The sequence below is a fragment of the Salvelinus namaycush genome, chromosome 15 (genome assembly GCF_016432855.1).
Source record: "Salvelinus namaycush isolate Seneca chromosome 15, SaNama_1.0, whole genome shotgun sequence".
NCBI classification, from domain to species: domain Eukaryota; kingdom Metazoa; phylum Chordata; class Actinopteri; order Salmoniformes; family Salmonidae; genus Salvelinus; species Salvelinus namaycush.
Genome location: NC_052321.1, coordinates 15,788,254 through 15,800,578, shown reverse-complemented (window position 1 = coordinate 15,800,578; position 12,325 = coordinate 15,788,254). Strand labels below are relative to the sequence as shown.

The 12,325-nt window shown below is 45.2% G+C and overlaps 1 protein-coding gene across 1 annotated transcript in view; it reads right to left on the bottom strand.

Annotated features, from left to right (window-relative positions):
• Window positions 1-12,325, bottom strand: part of LOC120059787 (kinesin-like protein KIF26B) — a 177,374-nt gene that overhangs the window by 101,069 nt on the left and 63,980 nt on the right. Inside the window, exons 2-4 of the mRNA XM_039008836.1 lie at window positions 9,876-10,120; window positions 9,428-9,707; window positions 6,172-6,338 (exon numbers count right to left, since the gene is read on the bottom strand). Coding sequence (XP_038864764.1) covers window positions 6,172-6,338; window positions 9,428-9,707; window positions 9,876-10,120 — 692 coding nt within the window. The remainder of the gene's footprint in view (window positions 1-6,171; window positions 6,339-9,427; window positions 9,708-9,875; window positions 10,121-12,325) is intronic.

Here is a 12,325-nt window from a genome sequence, read left to right as displayed (position 1 = left end):
CACGTCTTTATGAGGCACTGTAACTAGGTTGATTACAATGCGTGATGAGTGCGTGTGTTGTTGCAGAAATAAATAGGCCTACGTTCATTTTGTTTTTTACATTTTTTGTACAGAGAGAGTTGGTATGTTATGAATGATAAAATATAAATAATGAAAGATCCTAACCCCTGAAAGGTCTGTGCCCAGCCCTGCACACACACACACACACACACACACACACACACACACACACACACACACACACTTGAATGTTCAAGCACTACCAAGGTGGAAATACTGCTCAAGGTGAAAAGAAAGAAATGTGTGTTTCTCTCTCCTCTGTTAGTTATTACACCTCCTCTCTCCTCTGTTAGTTATTACACCTCCTCTGTTAGTTATTACACCTCCTCTGTTAGTTATTACACCTCCTCTGTTAGTTATTACACCTCCTCTGTTAGTTATTACACCTCCTCTGTTAGTTATTACACCTCCTCTGTTAGTTATTACACCTCCTCTGTTAGTTATTACACCTCCTCTGTTAGTTATTACACCTCCTCTCTCCTCTGTTAGTTATTACACCTTCTCTCTCCTCTGTTAGTTATTACACCTTCTCTCTCCTCTGTTAGTTATTACACCTTCTCTCTCCTCTGTTTCCCCAGAACATGTCTTATTTATCACATACTGGATTCATCATCTACACATCTCCTCTTAGTTTCATTGTTCTCTATGCTAGCCATCAATACTCAGGACAGGAGAGCAGAGGAAAGGAGAGGAGATGAAGGGAGAGGACGGGAGAGGAAACGAAAGGAGGAAAGGAAAGGAGAGGGGAGGAGAGGAGAGGGGAGGAGATGAGAAGGGAGAGGAGGAGAAAGGAAAGGGGAGGAAATGAGAGGAAGGGAGAGGGGAGAAGGGAGGAGAGGAAGGTAGAGGAAGGTAGAGGAGAGGAAAGGAGAGGGGGAAGGGAGGAGAGGAAGGTAGAGGAAGGTAGAGGAGAGGAAAGGAGAGGGGGGAAGAGGGGAGAAGGGAGGAGAGGAAGTCAGACATAAGAAAGGACCATAAATCATAGCTCACACACACACCTCCTCAGCCAGACATACAGGTCATGACACCTGTATCATAAAACACACAGCAGTTACAGCTGGCATAAATCTATACACAGACAGGCAGGAGAGAGTGTGTGTCTGTGTGACAATGTGTGTGTGGAATGTCATTCAGGTGTGTGTGCAGCTAGAACCCCAAACACACACACCTCCATACGATTTACGAACCCCATCTCTTCTCACCTGCTTGACAGCCTGAACACATCCAACACTGTCTGCTACACAGGAGCATGGCACTCGTAAATCACACACACACACACACACAACTGCAACATCAAAGCTACAGAGCGATGTACACATATGGAAAAACCAGGAATCAATAACGTTCCTGAGGGAACAAAATGAATGTATATAGATGAAAGTTATCGAATGCTGTACCTCATAGGTATGTATGTGTGTGTGTGTGTGTGTGTGTGTGTGTGTGTGTGTGTGTGTGTGTGTGTGTGTGTGTGTGTGTGTGTGTGTGTGTGTGTGTGTGTGTGTGTATGTGTGTGTGTGTGTGTGTGTGTGTATGTGTGTGTGCATATTGCATTCAGTATATCTTTCCCCCAGCTAACTCACCTTGACATTATCAGGACATTATATTACGGAAACATTGGCACAGCCTGACACAGCCTGACACAGCCTGACACAGCCTGACACAGAGTAGCCATAACACTTATATAGGCCATAACTTAGTGGCCCTAACACATATACAGTATAGGCCATAACTTAGTGGCCCTAACACGTATACAGTATATGCCATAACTTAGTGGCCCTAACACGTATACAGTATATGCCATAACTTAGTGGCCCTAACACGTATACAGTATAGGCCATAACTTAGAGCGTATGGTTCATTTTATAATATACAGTATGTGTACGAGCACGTAAGTTTTGAGAGGGAGTTGAGAGTGAGATTGCCAGAAGCAGTTTGTCTGTTAGAGTAGGGAAGGAACACAGACATATGGCTCTATAAGTGTTAAACGCACGTCAGTTTGCAACGTCGTCATGGATAAAACTGCCGCACTGGCATTTTCCAGCCTTAACGTCAGGTTCAGCTATTTACCTGTGTAACATCAGCTCGCTTGCCTTGCCAATATCTGAGGTGTGTCCTTAAAAACAATTGCAAAAGTGGACAATTTCATGCAGCGCTAATGCGAAATTTTGAGACCCACAAAAAGCAGGTTAATGGTAACACAGTTGATAAAGGCATGGAAGGAGAGAGTGGAAGCGCAGCCTCTCCAGACATGACACACAGTGGCCATGGAAGTAGAGATGTTCATGACACACAGTGGCCATGGAAGGAGAGATGTTCATGACACACAGTGGCCATGGAAGGAGAGATGTTCATGATACACAGTGGCCATGGAAGGAGAGATGTTCATGACACACAGTGGCCATGGAAGGAGAGATGTTCATGACACACAGTGGCCATGGAAGGAGAGATGTTCATGACACACAGTGGCCATGGAAGGAGAGATGTTCATGATACACAGTGGCCATGGAAGGAGAGATGTTCATGACACACAGTGGCCATGGAAGGAGAGATGTTCATGACACACAGTGGCCATGGAAGGAGAGATGTTCATGACACACAGTGGCCATGGAAGGAGAGATGTTCATGATACACAGTGGCCATGGAAGGAGAGATGTTCATGACACACAGTGGCCATGGAAGGAGAGATGTTCATGACACACAGTGGCCATGGAAGGAGAGATGTTCATGACACAGTGGCCATGGAAGGAGAGATGTTCATGACACACAGTGGCCATGGAAGGAGAGATGTTCATGACACAGTGGCCATGGAAGGAGAGATGTTCATGACACACAGTGGCCATGGAAGGAGTGATGTGCCTTTTGTGCCGGTGAATCTCGTGTTTAGAAACATTAAAAAAACAATTGTTTTTTCCCCCATTTTGTTTAGTTTGATTAAAATCCAATCAACCATAGCCTCGCCTCCCCCTAATCAAGGCCGATTTAGCAGCATCACATAGGTACATCTGTTTATCCTGGCCATTTGCCAAAAGTAGCCTTAAATAAAGGGGTTTTAAATGGTCTAGTGAGAGTGTGTTGAAATATTTTGGAGGTTTTTGCCCTCATGCTTTTTCACTATTCACAAACCTGGGCTATCCTTCCCCTTGTCCGATTACCAAAGACATGCTCCTCCAGTCCAAACTATTCACTCCTATAACGCCATATCAACGACAGATTGTCAAAACAATCTGCCTCGCACATAGGTAATGATACAATTGACAGGAGCCTAGTATTTATGCATAGACGTGCAAATGTTATGTGTAAAGACATTTAGGCCTACGTGTGCACACAGTGCCATGGAACGAGAGAAGCGATTTATGATATCGTGCCTCTAACCCGATCCTATTTAGAAATATTGTTGTTGGTTTAAAAAAACAGATTGATTGTACATGAGAACGTACATGGCTGGAATGCAATGCAATTTCATCTGCTATTTCTGGAGAAGTGCAAATGTGCTCTGAAAGATGGTTCCATTATGTTTACAAAACATTACATTTGTGAGCACCATAGGGGTGGAAAAAGTACCAAATTGTCATACTTGAGTAAAAGTAAAGATACCTTAATAGAAAATGACTCAAGTAAAAGTGAAAGTCACCCAGTAAAATTCTACTTGAGTAAAAGTCAAAGTATTTGGTTTAAAATATACTTACGTATCAAAAGTATAAATAAAAAGTATAAATAATTTCAAATTCCTTATATTAAGCAAACCAGATGACACCATTTTATTATTTTATTTACGGAAAGCCAGGGGCACATTCCAACACTATTTACAGACAAAGCATGTGTGTTTAGTGAGTCCGCCAAATCAGAGGCAGTAGGGATGAGCAGGGATGTTCTGTTGATAAGTGCGTGAATTTGACTATTTTCCTGTCCTGCTAAGCATTCAAAATGTAACGAGTACTTCTGGGTGTCAAGGAAAATGTAGTGAAGTAAAAGTATTCAAAAATATAAATAGCAAAGTAAAGTACAGATACCCCAAAGAACTACTTAAGTAGTACTTTAAAGTATTTTTACTTAAGTACTTTACACCACTGCATAACGGTGAGTGGACCTTTATCCAGCTCCTGTGAAAAGTGGGTAAAACCCTCCATATTCTAAATGGCCTTGTCTGAATTATACACCCACGAGGATCAATCACGGTGCCTGGAACTCTGTTTAGACATGACTATTTAAAACAAGTTGCTGTTTTGGTTTTATTCAAATTTCATTAGAATTATACACTGTCTTTTTAGGCCTTATCAATAGCCTAGTGAATTTAATCTTTCTTATTGACTATGTTTGGCAGACTGCAATTTACAGTAGGCCCTAGCCCCTATATCAGGGTGAATGCTATAGCCGATGTTTAACAATGTATTTCTATATTGAAGCAATGCTACTAGAACAATATTGACTGAAAACATGTTCAACATATTTAGCAGATATGGGGCAGGCTATTTAACGAATTAGGCTATAACGGACTAACATTCAAATTGGAGTTGATGACAACGCAATACATTAAAAAAAATGTAAATACATAACTTGAAGAAACCACATATTTAGCCATGGAGCACGTTCTGATTGGCCAGTGAGGAGCCAAGCCTCGACACACCCACAACTTCTTTATTCATCAAAACCAAGCTGCTGCGCCCATAATTCCGGTTGTGAAAATAGCTAAACATATGTCTGACACACCCCCCGAACCTATAACGCTACAGCCAGCGGTAAGACTTGCCATTGCATTATGTTTGTTAAAATAGAGACCATGGTGTCTGCCGCACAGATACCAGAGTTAACATACAACACAGTTATCTAATTGTATCTCTATCCCTCCCTCTCTTCCTAACTATGTCAGGATGGAGAGAACAGAGACCAGGACTTAAGACAAATCAAAGGTTAGAATTATACATCTAGAAGAAAGACTACAGATCAGAGGTTTGGGTTTAAACTACAGAGATCAGAGGTGGTATATCCTTAATTATAAACTGGGTGGTTCGAGCTCTGAATGCTGATTGGCTGACAGCTGTGCTATATCAGGCCATATACCACAGGTATGACAAAACACTTATTTTTACTGCTCTAATAACGTTGGTAACCAGTTAATAATAGCAATAAGGCACCTCTGGGTTTTGTGGTCGTTGTGCCTAAGAACAGCCCATAGCCGTGGTATATTGGCCATATACCATACCCCCCTGACCTTATTGCTTAATTATCAATCGGGTGGTTCGAGCCCTGAATGCTGATTGGCGTTGCATTGTGCCTAAGAACAGCCCTTAGCCATGGTATATCGGCCATATACCACACCCCCACAGGCCTTATTGCTTAAATCTAGCCAGATAACATTCAGCAGTATAGCGAGATAGGACATTTGGGATGAGGTTAGTATTTGAGAAGGGATGTGTAACACAATGTATCGCAGAGTGAAATACCTGGAGGTATGCAATGCAGAATCTGCCCTCACATTTTTTTGTGGGGTGGCGTTTTTTAGGAGAATGTTGGCCTCGATGTCTTAACTGTCATAGACACAGACACTGAGATATTAATGTTTTGACGTTAGTTATTCATGTATCGCCTGAGTTATTGACGACTGTACTAGGATGTGTGTGTTTTATTGATGTTCTGTCAGTCTTAATATTCCTATTATTGATTATGTACAGGGCATTCAGAAAGCATTCAGGCTTCCCTTTTTCCACATGTTGTTACGTATTATTCTAAAATGGATTAAATCGTTTTTTTCAGTCATCACTCTACACACAATATCCCATAATGACGAGCAAAAACTTTTTAAAGATATTTTTGCAAATGCATTAAAAATAAAAAAACGGAATACTTTCCGAATGCACTGTAACTTATACGTCTACTGAATATAGAACTGGTTAACAGGCCTCACACACACGCACGCACACGCGCACACACGCACACGCACACGCACACGCACACGCACACGTCTCTTTCCACACAGTTGACTCATTTGGGAAGATTGCAGGGGAAGGGCTGAAGGACTCTGCAGGCCTTTGTCAGTGTGTGTGTGTGTCTAACTGTGCGTTTACATGTACACTGTATAAAGGTGTAAAGTTATTTACATCTGGTTGTTCTTACCTGGCGAAGAAGGATGCAGCGGCAGAGGTGGTGGTTGGGGTTGCCGTGGTAACCTGCAAAGTGGGAGGGACCTGGGAGGGTGAGGGGGCGGGGAGATCAGCATTGTAGAGATTCAGAGCCTCCTCCGTCAGACCCTCTCTACACCCCTCTGATATCATCTGGGAGATCTACACACACACACACACACACACACACACACACACACACACACACACACACACACACACACACACACACACACACACACACACACATTATATAACAATAACAACACAAAAGAGAAAGGGGGACATCGGAGAGAGATGGTCACATGTTGTGTGACTGGAACGGCAACAGACAGAAACAGTAGTAAGTATAGAGCACTGGAGGAACTACACCTGTTTGTTTGCTTTAAGGTGAGAAAATAACAGGTTTTCCTTCCACTGGTGACACAGTGCCAGTCAGACCAGAGGGAGACCTGGTGCCATCCTCCTCCATCTGTCACCTCCATATTACCCGACTGGCACAGCTCTCTCTCTCGATCTCTCGATAGAGATCTGATTGTTCCTCTTGAACGTGTTGATCAAGTTAACCTTAACAATTTATTTTCACATTTTCAGTAATGTTTGTTAAGTATAAAGAATATTCATAAAACTAATGCATTGGATTCATCTAGTGATTCATATAGTATTTTTGACTATAGGTGCTTTACATTGTATGGGGCTGTAAGTCCTATCCAGTATCCACCACTAATATGTTGTCCTACCTGGATGGATGAAGCTCGGCGGCCATTTTGTGCCAGCAGGCTCACGCCATATCGCTGTATCAGCACTCTTTAAATGTCATCCATTTATAAAGCTCTCTCTCTCTCCTTTTCTTCCCCCCCCAAATCTCTCCTTCTCCATCTCATCACTCCCACTCTGCTTTCTTCTCAACTCCCTAGCTCCCTCTCCTTCAACATGCACACACACCCCAGCAGTAGCTCTGGAGGTTGTGTGTGACCTGTCTGAATTCACAGTGATTTATCATCATGTTCTCGCTCTGCTCGAATGGTAAAACAGGAGTGTTAAAGTCACACTGTTACTGCAGGGAAGAGGAGAGATGAGCCACACACACACACACACACACACGGTTGATTGATTGGCTAATTAGTGTAGAAGTAGTCTACTTGCGTCATCCACAGACCGAAATACCTGATTTAGAAACAGAAATATAGGACATCTGCCACATGCACCATACTGGGAGGTATGTGTGTGTGTGTGTGTGTGTGTGTGTGTGTGTGTGTGTGTGTGTGTGTGTGTGTGTGTGGCTACTCGATCGGGTGCCAGCACTTGACTGCTTGCGGGAGCCTAACCCTTCTTGATTAGCGTGCAGCTGTTCTACACTGCTAAAGCATGGTATTAGTATCACAGGGCTATGCTACAGGCTAGGCTATATGCTAGTATCACAGGGCTATGCTACAGGCTAGGCTATATGCTACTATGGCATAATGTGAAGACAATGGCTGACTGATGGCTCTTTGATGGGCGTCGTGCCATCTCAGCACAAGGGAAATGGAGGGAAGAAATAAAATGGACTCGTATATCTTAAAGCTCCTGAGTGGCGCAGCGGTCTAAGGCACTGCATCTCAGTGCTAGAGGCGTCACTGCAGACCCTGGTTCGATCCCGGGCTGTATCAGAACCGGCTGTGATCGGGAGTCCCATAGGGCAGCGCACAATTGGCCCAGCGTCGTCTGAGTTAGGGGAGGGTTCGTCATTGTAAAATAAGAATTTATTCTTAACTGACTTGCCTAGTTAAATAAAGGTTCAATTTAAAAAATAATAATATCCTCCTGACTCTATTCCACAGACATACAAACACACACACACACACACACACACACACACACACACACACACACACACACACACACACACACACACACACAGTGTATTTCTAGTAGCACCCTGGGCTGTGTGCCAGGCAGGCCTCAGAGAGGTGACCTTGGGACAGGGGATGGAGGGATAGAGGAGAGAAAAGGAGGGAGGGGACGGACGAAGGGAATGGAGGACACAGACAGGGAGTGAGGGATGAATTTGACAGAAGGGCTAGAAAAAGGCTTAGGGGAGGTGAAGAAGGGTTAGGAGTGTAGGGGACAGGGGAGTGTGAGGGAGGGACAAGATGATGATGAGGGAGGTGGGGGAGAGAGAGGGGAAGGGGGGGGGTCGATGAGGCGGTAGGGAGATGAGGCGGTAGGGAGATGAGGGCAACAGAGGCGGTAGGGAGATGAGGGCAACAGGGGAGATAGGGAGATGAGGGCAACAGGGTAGATGATGAGATGGGGAGATGAGGTAGAAGGACACGGGGTGGTAGGGAGAGGAGAGGTGAGGGACAGGGGGTGGGAGAGAGATGAGGGAGAACAGGGGAAATGATGAGATAGGGAGATGAGGTAGAGGGACACGGGGTGGTAGGGAGAGGAGAGGTGAGGGACACGGGGTGGTAGGGAGAGGAGAGGTGAGGGAGAACAGGGGTGTGACAGGAGAGTTCCCTGGAGTCCTCATTATCAGGATATTCATTATTACATGGAATCAGAACACAGAGCACTAACTCTCTCTCTCATTTTTACATACTTTAAGAATGATTTTACATACTTTAAGAATGATTTTACATACTTTTCAGACTTGATTTGCCCTAACTGCAGTCTATAGTGAATAATACATCTACAGGCTCTCTCCACCCCCCACCCCCCTCCCACCTGTCTCTTTCGATAACAGTTTACAGTCCTCTCCCAGAACCCTTTGTTCCAAGAGGTGTCCTCATCTTCCCTTCGGTTACCACTCTCAGCTGAGGACAGCCTCCACTTACTCACATACACTTTGTCTGACCACTTGCTCATGGCTAATATACGTCATCAGGGCCAAACACAATCTAATGAACCCTACGTGACTCGACACCCGGGACACACTGCAACTCGATTTCAGAGGAAAAGGGAGGACAGAAGCTCAGTTCAACCTCACAGTTTCTCCTCTCCCTTTGGTCAACAAATTGGGGGAGACATTTTGAAAAATAAGGTCAAAATGGGCCCTAAAGTCAGACACGGAACATAACAATTCCACATTATGTTTTGTGCCAACCCTCTTTCCAGTTACACACTTTTTGGAAACAGATCCACTTCCATTAATTTTGATCTTTTCCCCCCCAATTCTAACTACCTGCATTTCAAAAAGTTTATCATCACACACACACACACACACACACACACACACACACACACACACACACACACACACAGCATACCTGGTAGGGGTAGAGTGTGACTCCTCCTCCATTGCTGCGAGACATGTACTGGTGAGCCTGCAGGGCTGCCGTGCTCAGTAACCCTCCGCTACCAGAACCGTTATTACTGGGGCTTTGGGGCGGCTGGGCCGGCTGAACACCGCTGGCTTTACTGCTGTGTGCCGGAGAGCCGTTTCTCCTCTCAACCCCCAAGCCGACCCCTAGGGAGCTGGGCTTGGACCCATAGCGGGGGTATCCTCCCTGGTGCACAGAGGATGGAGCTAGCGATGAGGGGGCTGGAGCTAGAGCTGAAGAGGCTGCCTGGGCAGAGGTTTGCCCCACAGATTCTGCACCTTGGCAGGGGTTGGAGGCAGTGTGGCTGGGGCTTGAGGTTGATACACTAGAGGAGGACGGAGGCATGGTAGGGTGGTGTGGGTGTGGATGGGGGTAGGCTGCTGAGGCTGAGAGGAGGTAGGCCCAGTCCCGTGGTGCTGTGGGGCCCTGGGGAAGGCCACTGCGGCTGGGCAGGGTGGGGGGCGAGCTGGGGGACAGGTCCCACTGGTCCAAGGTCAGCACCATGTGGACTGCTTCCTGTTTCAGCTGGGTCAGATGAGTGGAACACACGTCACAGCGACTGTCACGCTCGTTCCACGCCCGCCGCGAGCTGTTGGGCACCTGGAGCTTGTCGTGGAGGAGGAGGGAGAAGGAGGGATCCTACGAAAAATAGAGAAAAAGAGAAGGAGAAAGGTGATTAGTTAAGTTATTTACACTGGTTGACAACACTACATCTTCACAATGCAGAGGACTGTGGATCTGAAATAGGCTGTGGTTGATTCTGATGGTAGCGTACATTAAACAAACAATGGAGAAACTAATACACACACACACACTGGATTTGTATCTATTTGAGCACTCTAAAGCTCTCTGATCAGAGAGATAAAGCTTCTAAGAGTCGACTGAACAAACAAAAAGGTCTTTCTCCTGCCGGACTTTGTCTGCTTGTTTGGTTTAGCAGAAGAAGAAAGACAAAGGCAGAACTCATTAACCAAGTTGTTCAGAGAGAGAGATAGAAACTACAGATACAGAGAAACAAATGAAGAGAAAGGGAAAAATAAGAGATACAGAGAGGAGAGAGAACAAGGTTGGGGGGGAGAGCAGAGAGGCGAGAGAGAGACACAGAGAGACAGAGACAGACAGAGAGAGAGAGAGACACAGATAGAGAGAGAGACACAGAGAGAGAGAGAGAGAGAGAGAGAGAGACACAGAGAGAGCGAGGAGAGAGAACGGGGGGTGTAGAGAGAGAGGAGAGAGAGACACAGAGAGAGAGAGAGGAGAGAGAGAGATACAGAGAGAGAGAGGAGAGAGAATGGGGGTGGTGTAGAGAGAGAACGGGGGTGGTGTAGAGAGAGAACGGGGGTGGTGTAGAGAGAGAGGAGAGAGAGACACAGAGAGAGAGAGGAGAGAGAACGGGGGTGGTGTAGAGAGAGAGAGTATATAGACAATGACATTTGAAATGTCTTTATTCTTTTGGAACTTCTGGGAGTGTAATGTTTACTGTTCATTTTTATTGTTTATTTCACTTTTGTTAATTATCTACTTCACTTGCTTAGGCAATGTTAATATATGTTTCCCATGCCAATAACGCCCCTTGAATTGAATTTGAATAGACAGACAGACAGACAGACACAGACATAAAGAAACCAAACCTACAGCCTGCAGACACACAGCAATAAATGAAACACACACACACACACACACAAGCAAACAGTATGTTCATACGCACAAACAAGGACAGGACACAACTCTTTCTGTTCTCTCTCCCTATTCATCACCTCAAAAAGAATGACTGAAGGTAAAAGCCATTCACCTTCACTCTTCCTGACACTGCTATACCTGTATGAAGCCTGGAGTCTGAAGGCAGCATTATTCTCCACTCTGCTATACCTGTATAAAGCCTGGAGTCTGAAGGCAGCATTATCATAATCGGTCGACCTCTATTCTGAACCCTCAGACCCTCTGTAGGATGTATGACAGCTGTAATATTCTGAACCCTCAGACCCTCTGTAGAATGTATGACAGCTGTAATGTTCTGAACCCTCAGACCCTCTGTAGAATGTATGACAGCTGTAATGTTCTGAACCCTCAGACCCTCTGTAGGATGTATGACAGCTGTAATGTTCTGAACCCTCAGACCCTCTGTAGGATGTATGACGCTGTAATGTTCTGAACCCTCAGACCCTCTGTAGGATGTATGACGCTGTAATGTTCTGAACCCTCAGACCCTCTGTAGGATGTATGACAGCTGTAATGTTCTGAACCCTCAGACCCTCTGTAGGATGTATGACGGCTGTAATGTTCTGAACCCTCAGACCCTCTGTAGGATGTATGACAGCTGTAATGTTCTGAACCCTCAGACCCTCTGTAGGATGTATGACAGCTGTAATGTTCTGAACCCTTAGACCCTCTGTAGGATGTCTGACAGCTGTAATATTCTGAACCCTCAGACCCTCTGTAGGATGTATGACAGCTGTAATGTTCTGAACCCTCAGACCCTCTGTAGGATGTATGACGCGGTAATGTTCTGAACCCTCAGACCCTCTGTAGGATGTCTGACAGCTGTAATGTTCTGAACCCTCAGACCCTCTGTAGGATGTCTGACAGCTGTAATGTTCTGAACCCTCAGACCCTCTGTAGGATGTATGACAGCTGTAATGTTCTGAACCCTCAGACCCTCTGTAGGATGTATGACAGCTGTAATGTTCTGAACCCTCAGACCCTCTGTAGGATGTATGACGGCTGTAATGTTCTGAACCCTCAGACCCTCTGTAGGATGTATGACAGCTGTAATGTTCTGAACCCTCAGACCCTCTGTAGGATGTATGACAGCTGTAATGTTCTGAACCCTCAGACCCTCTGTAG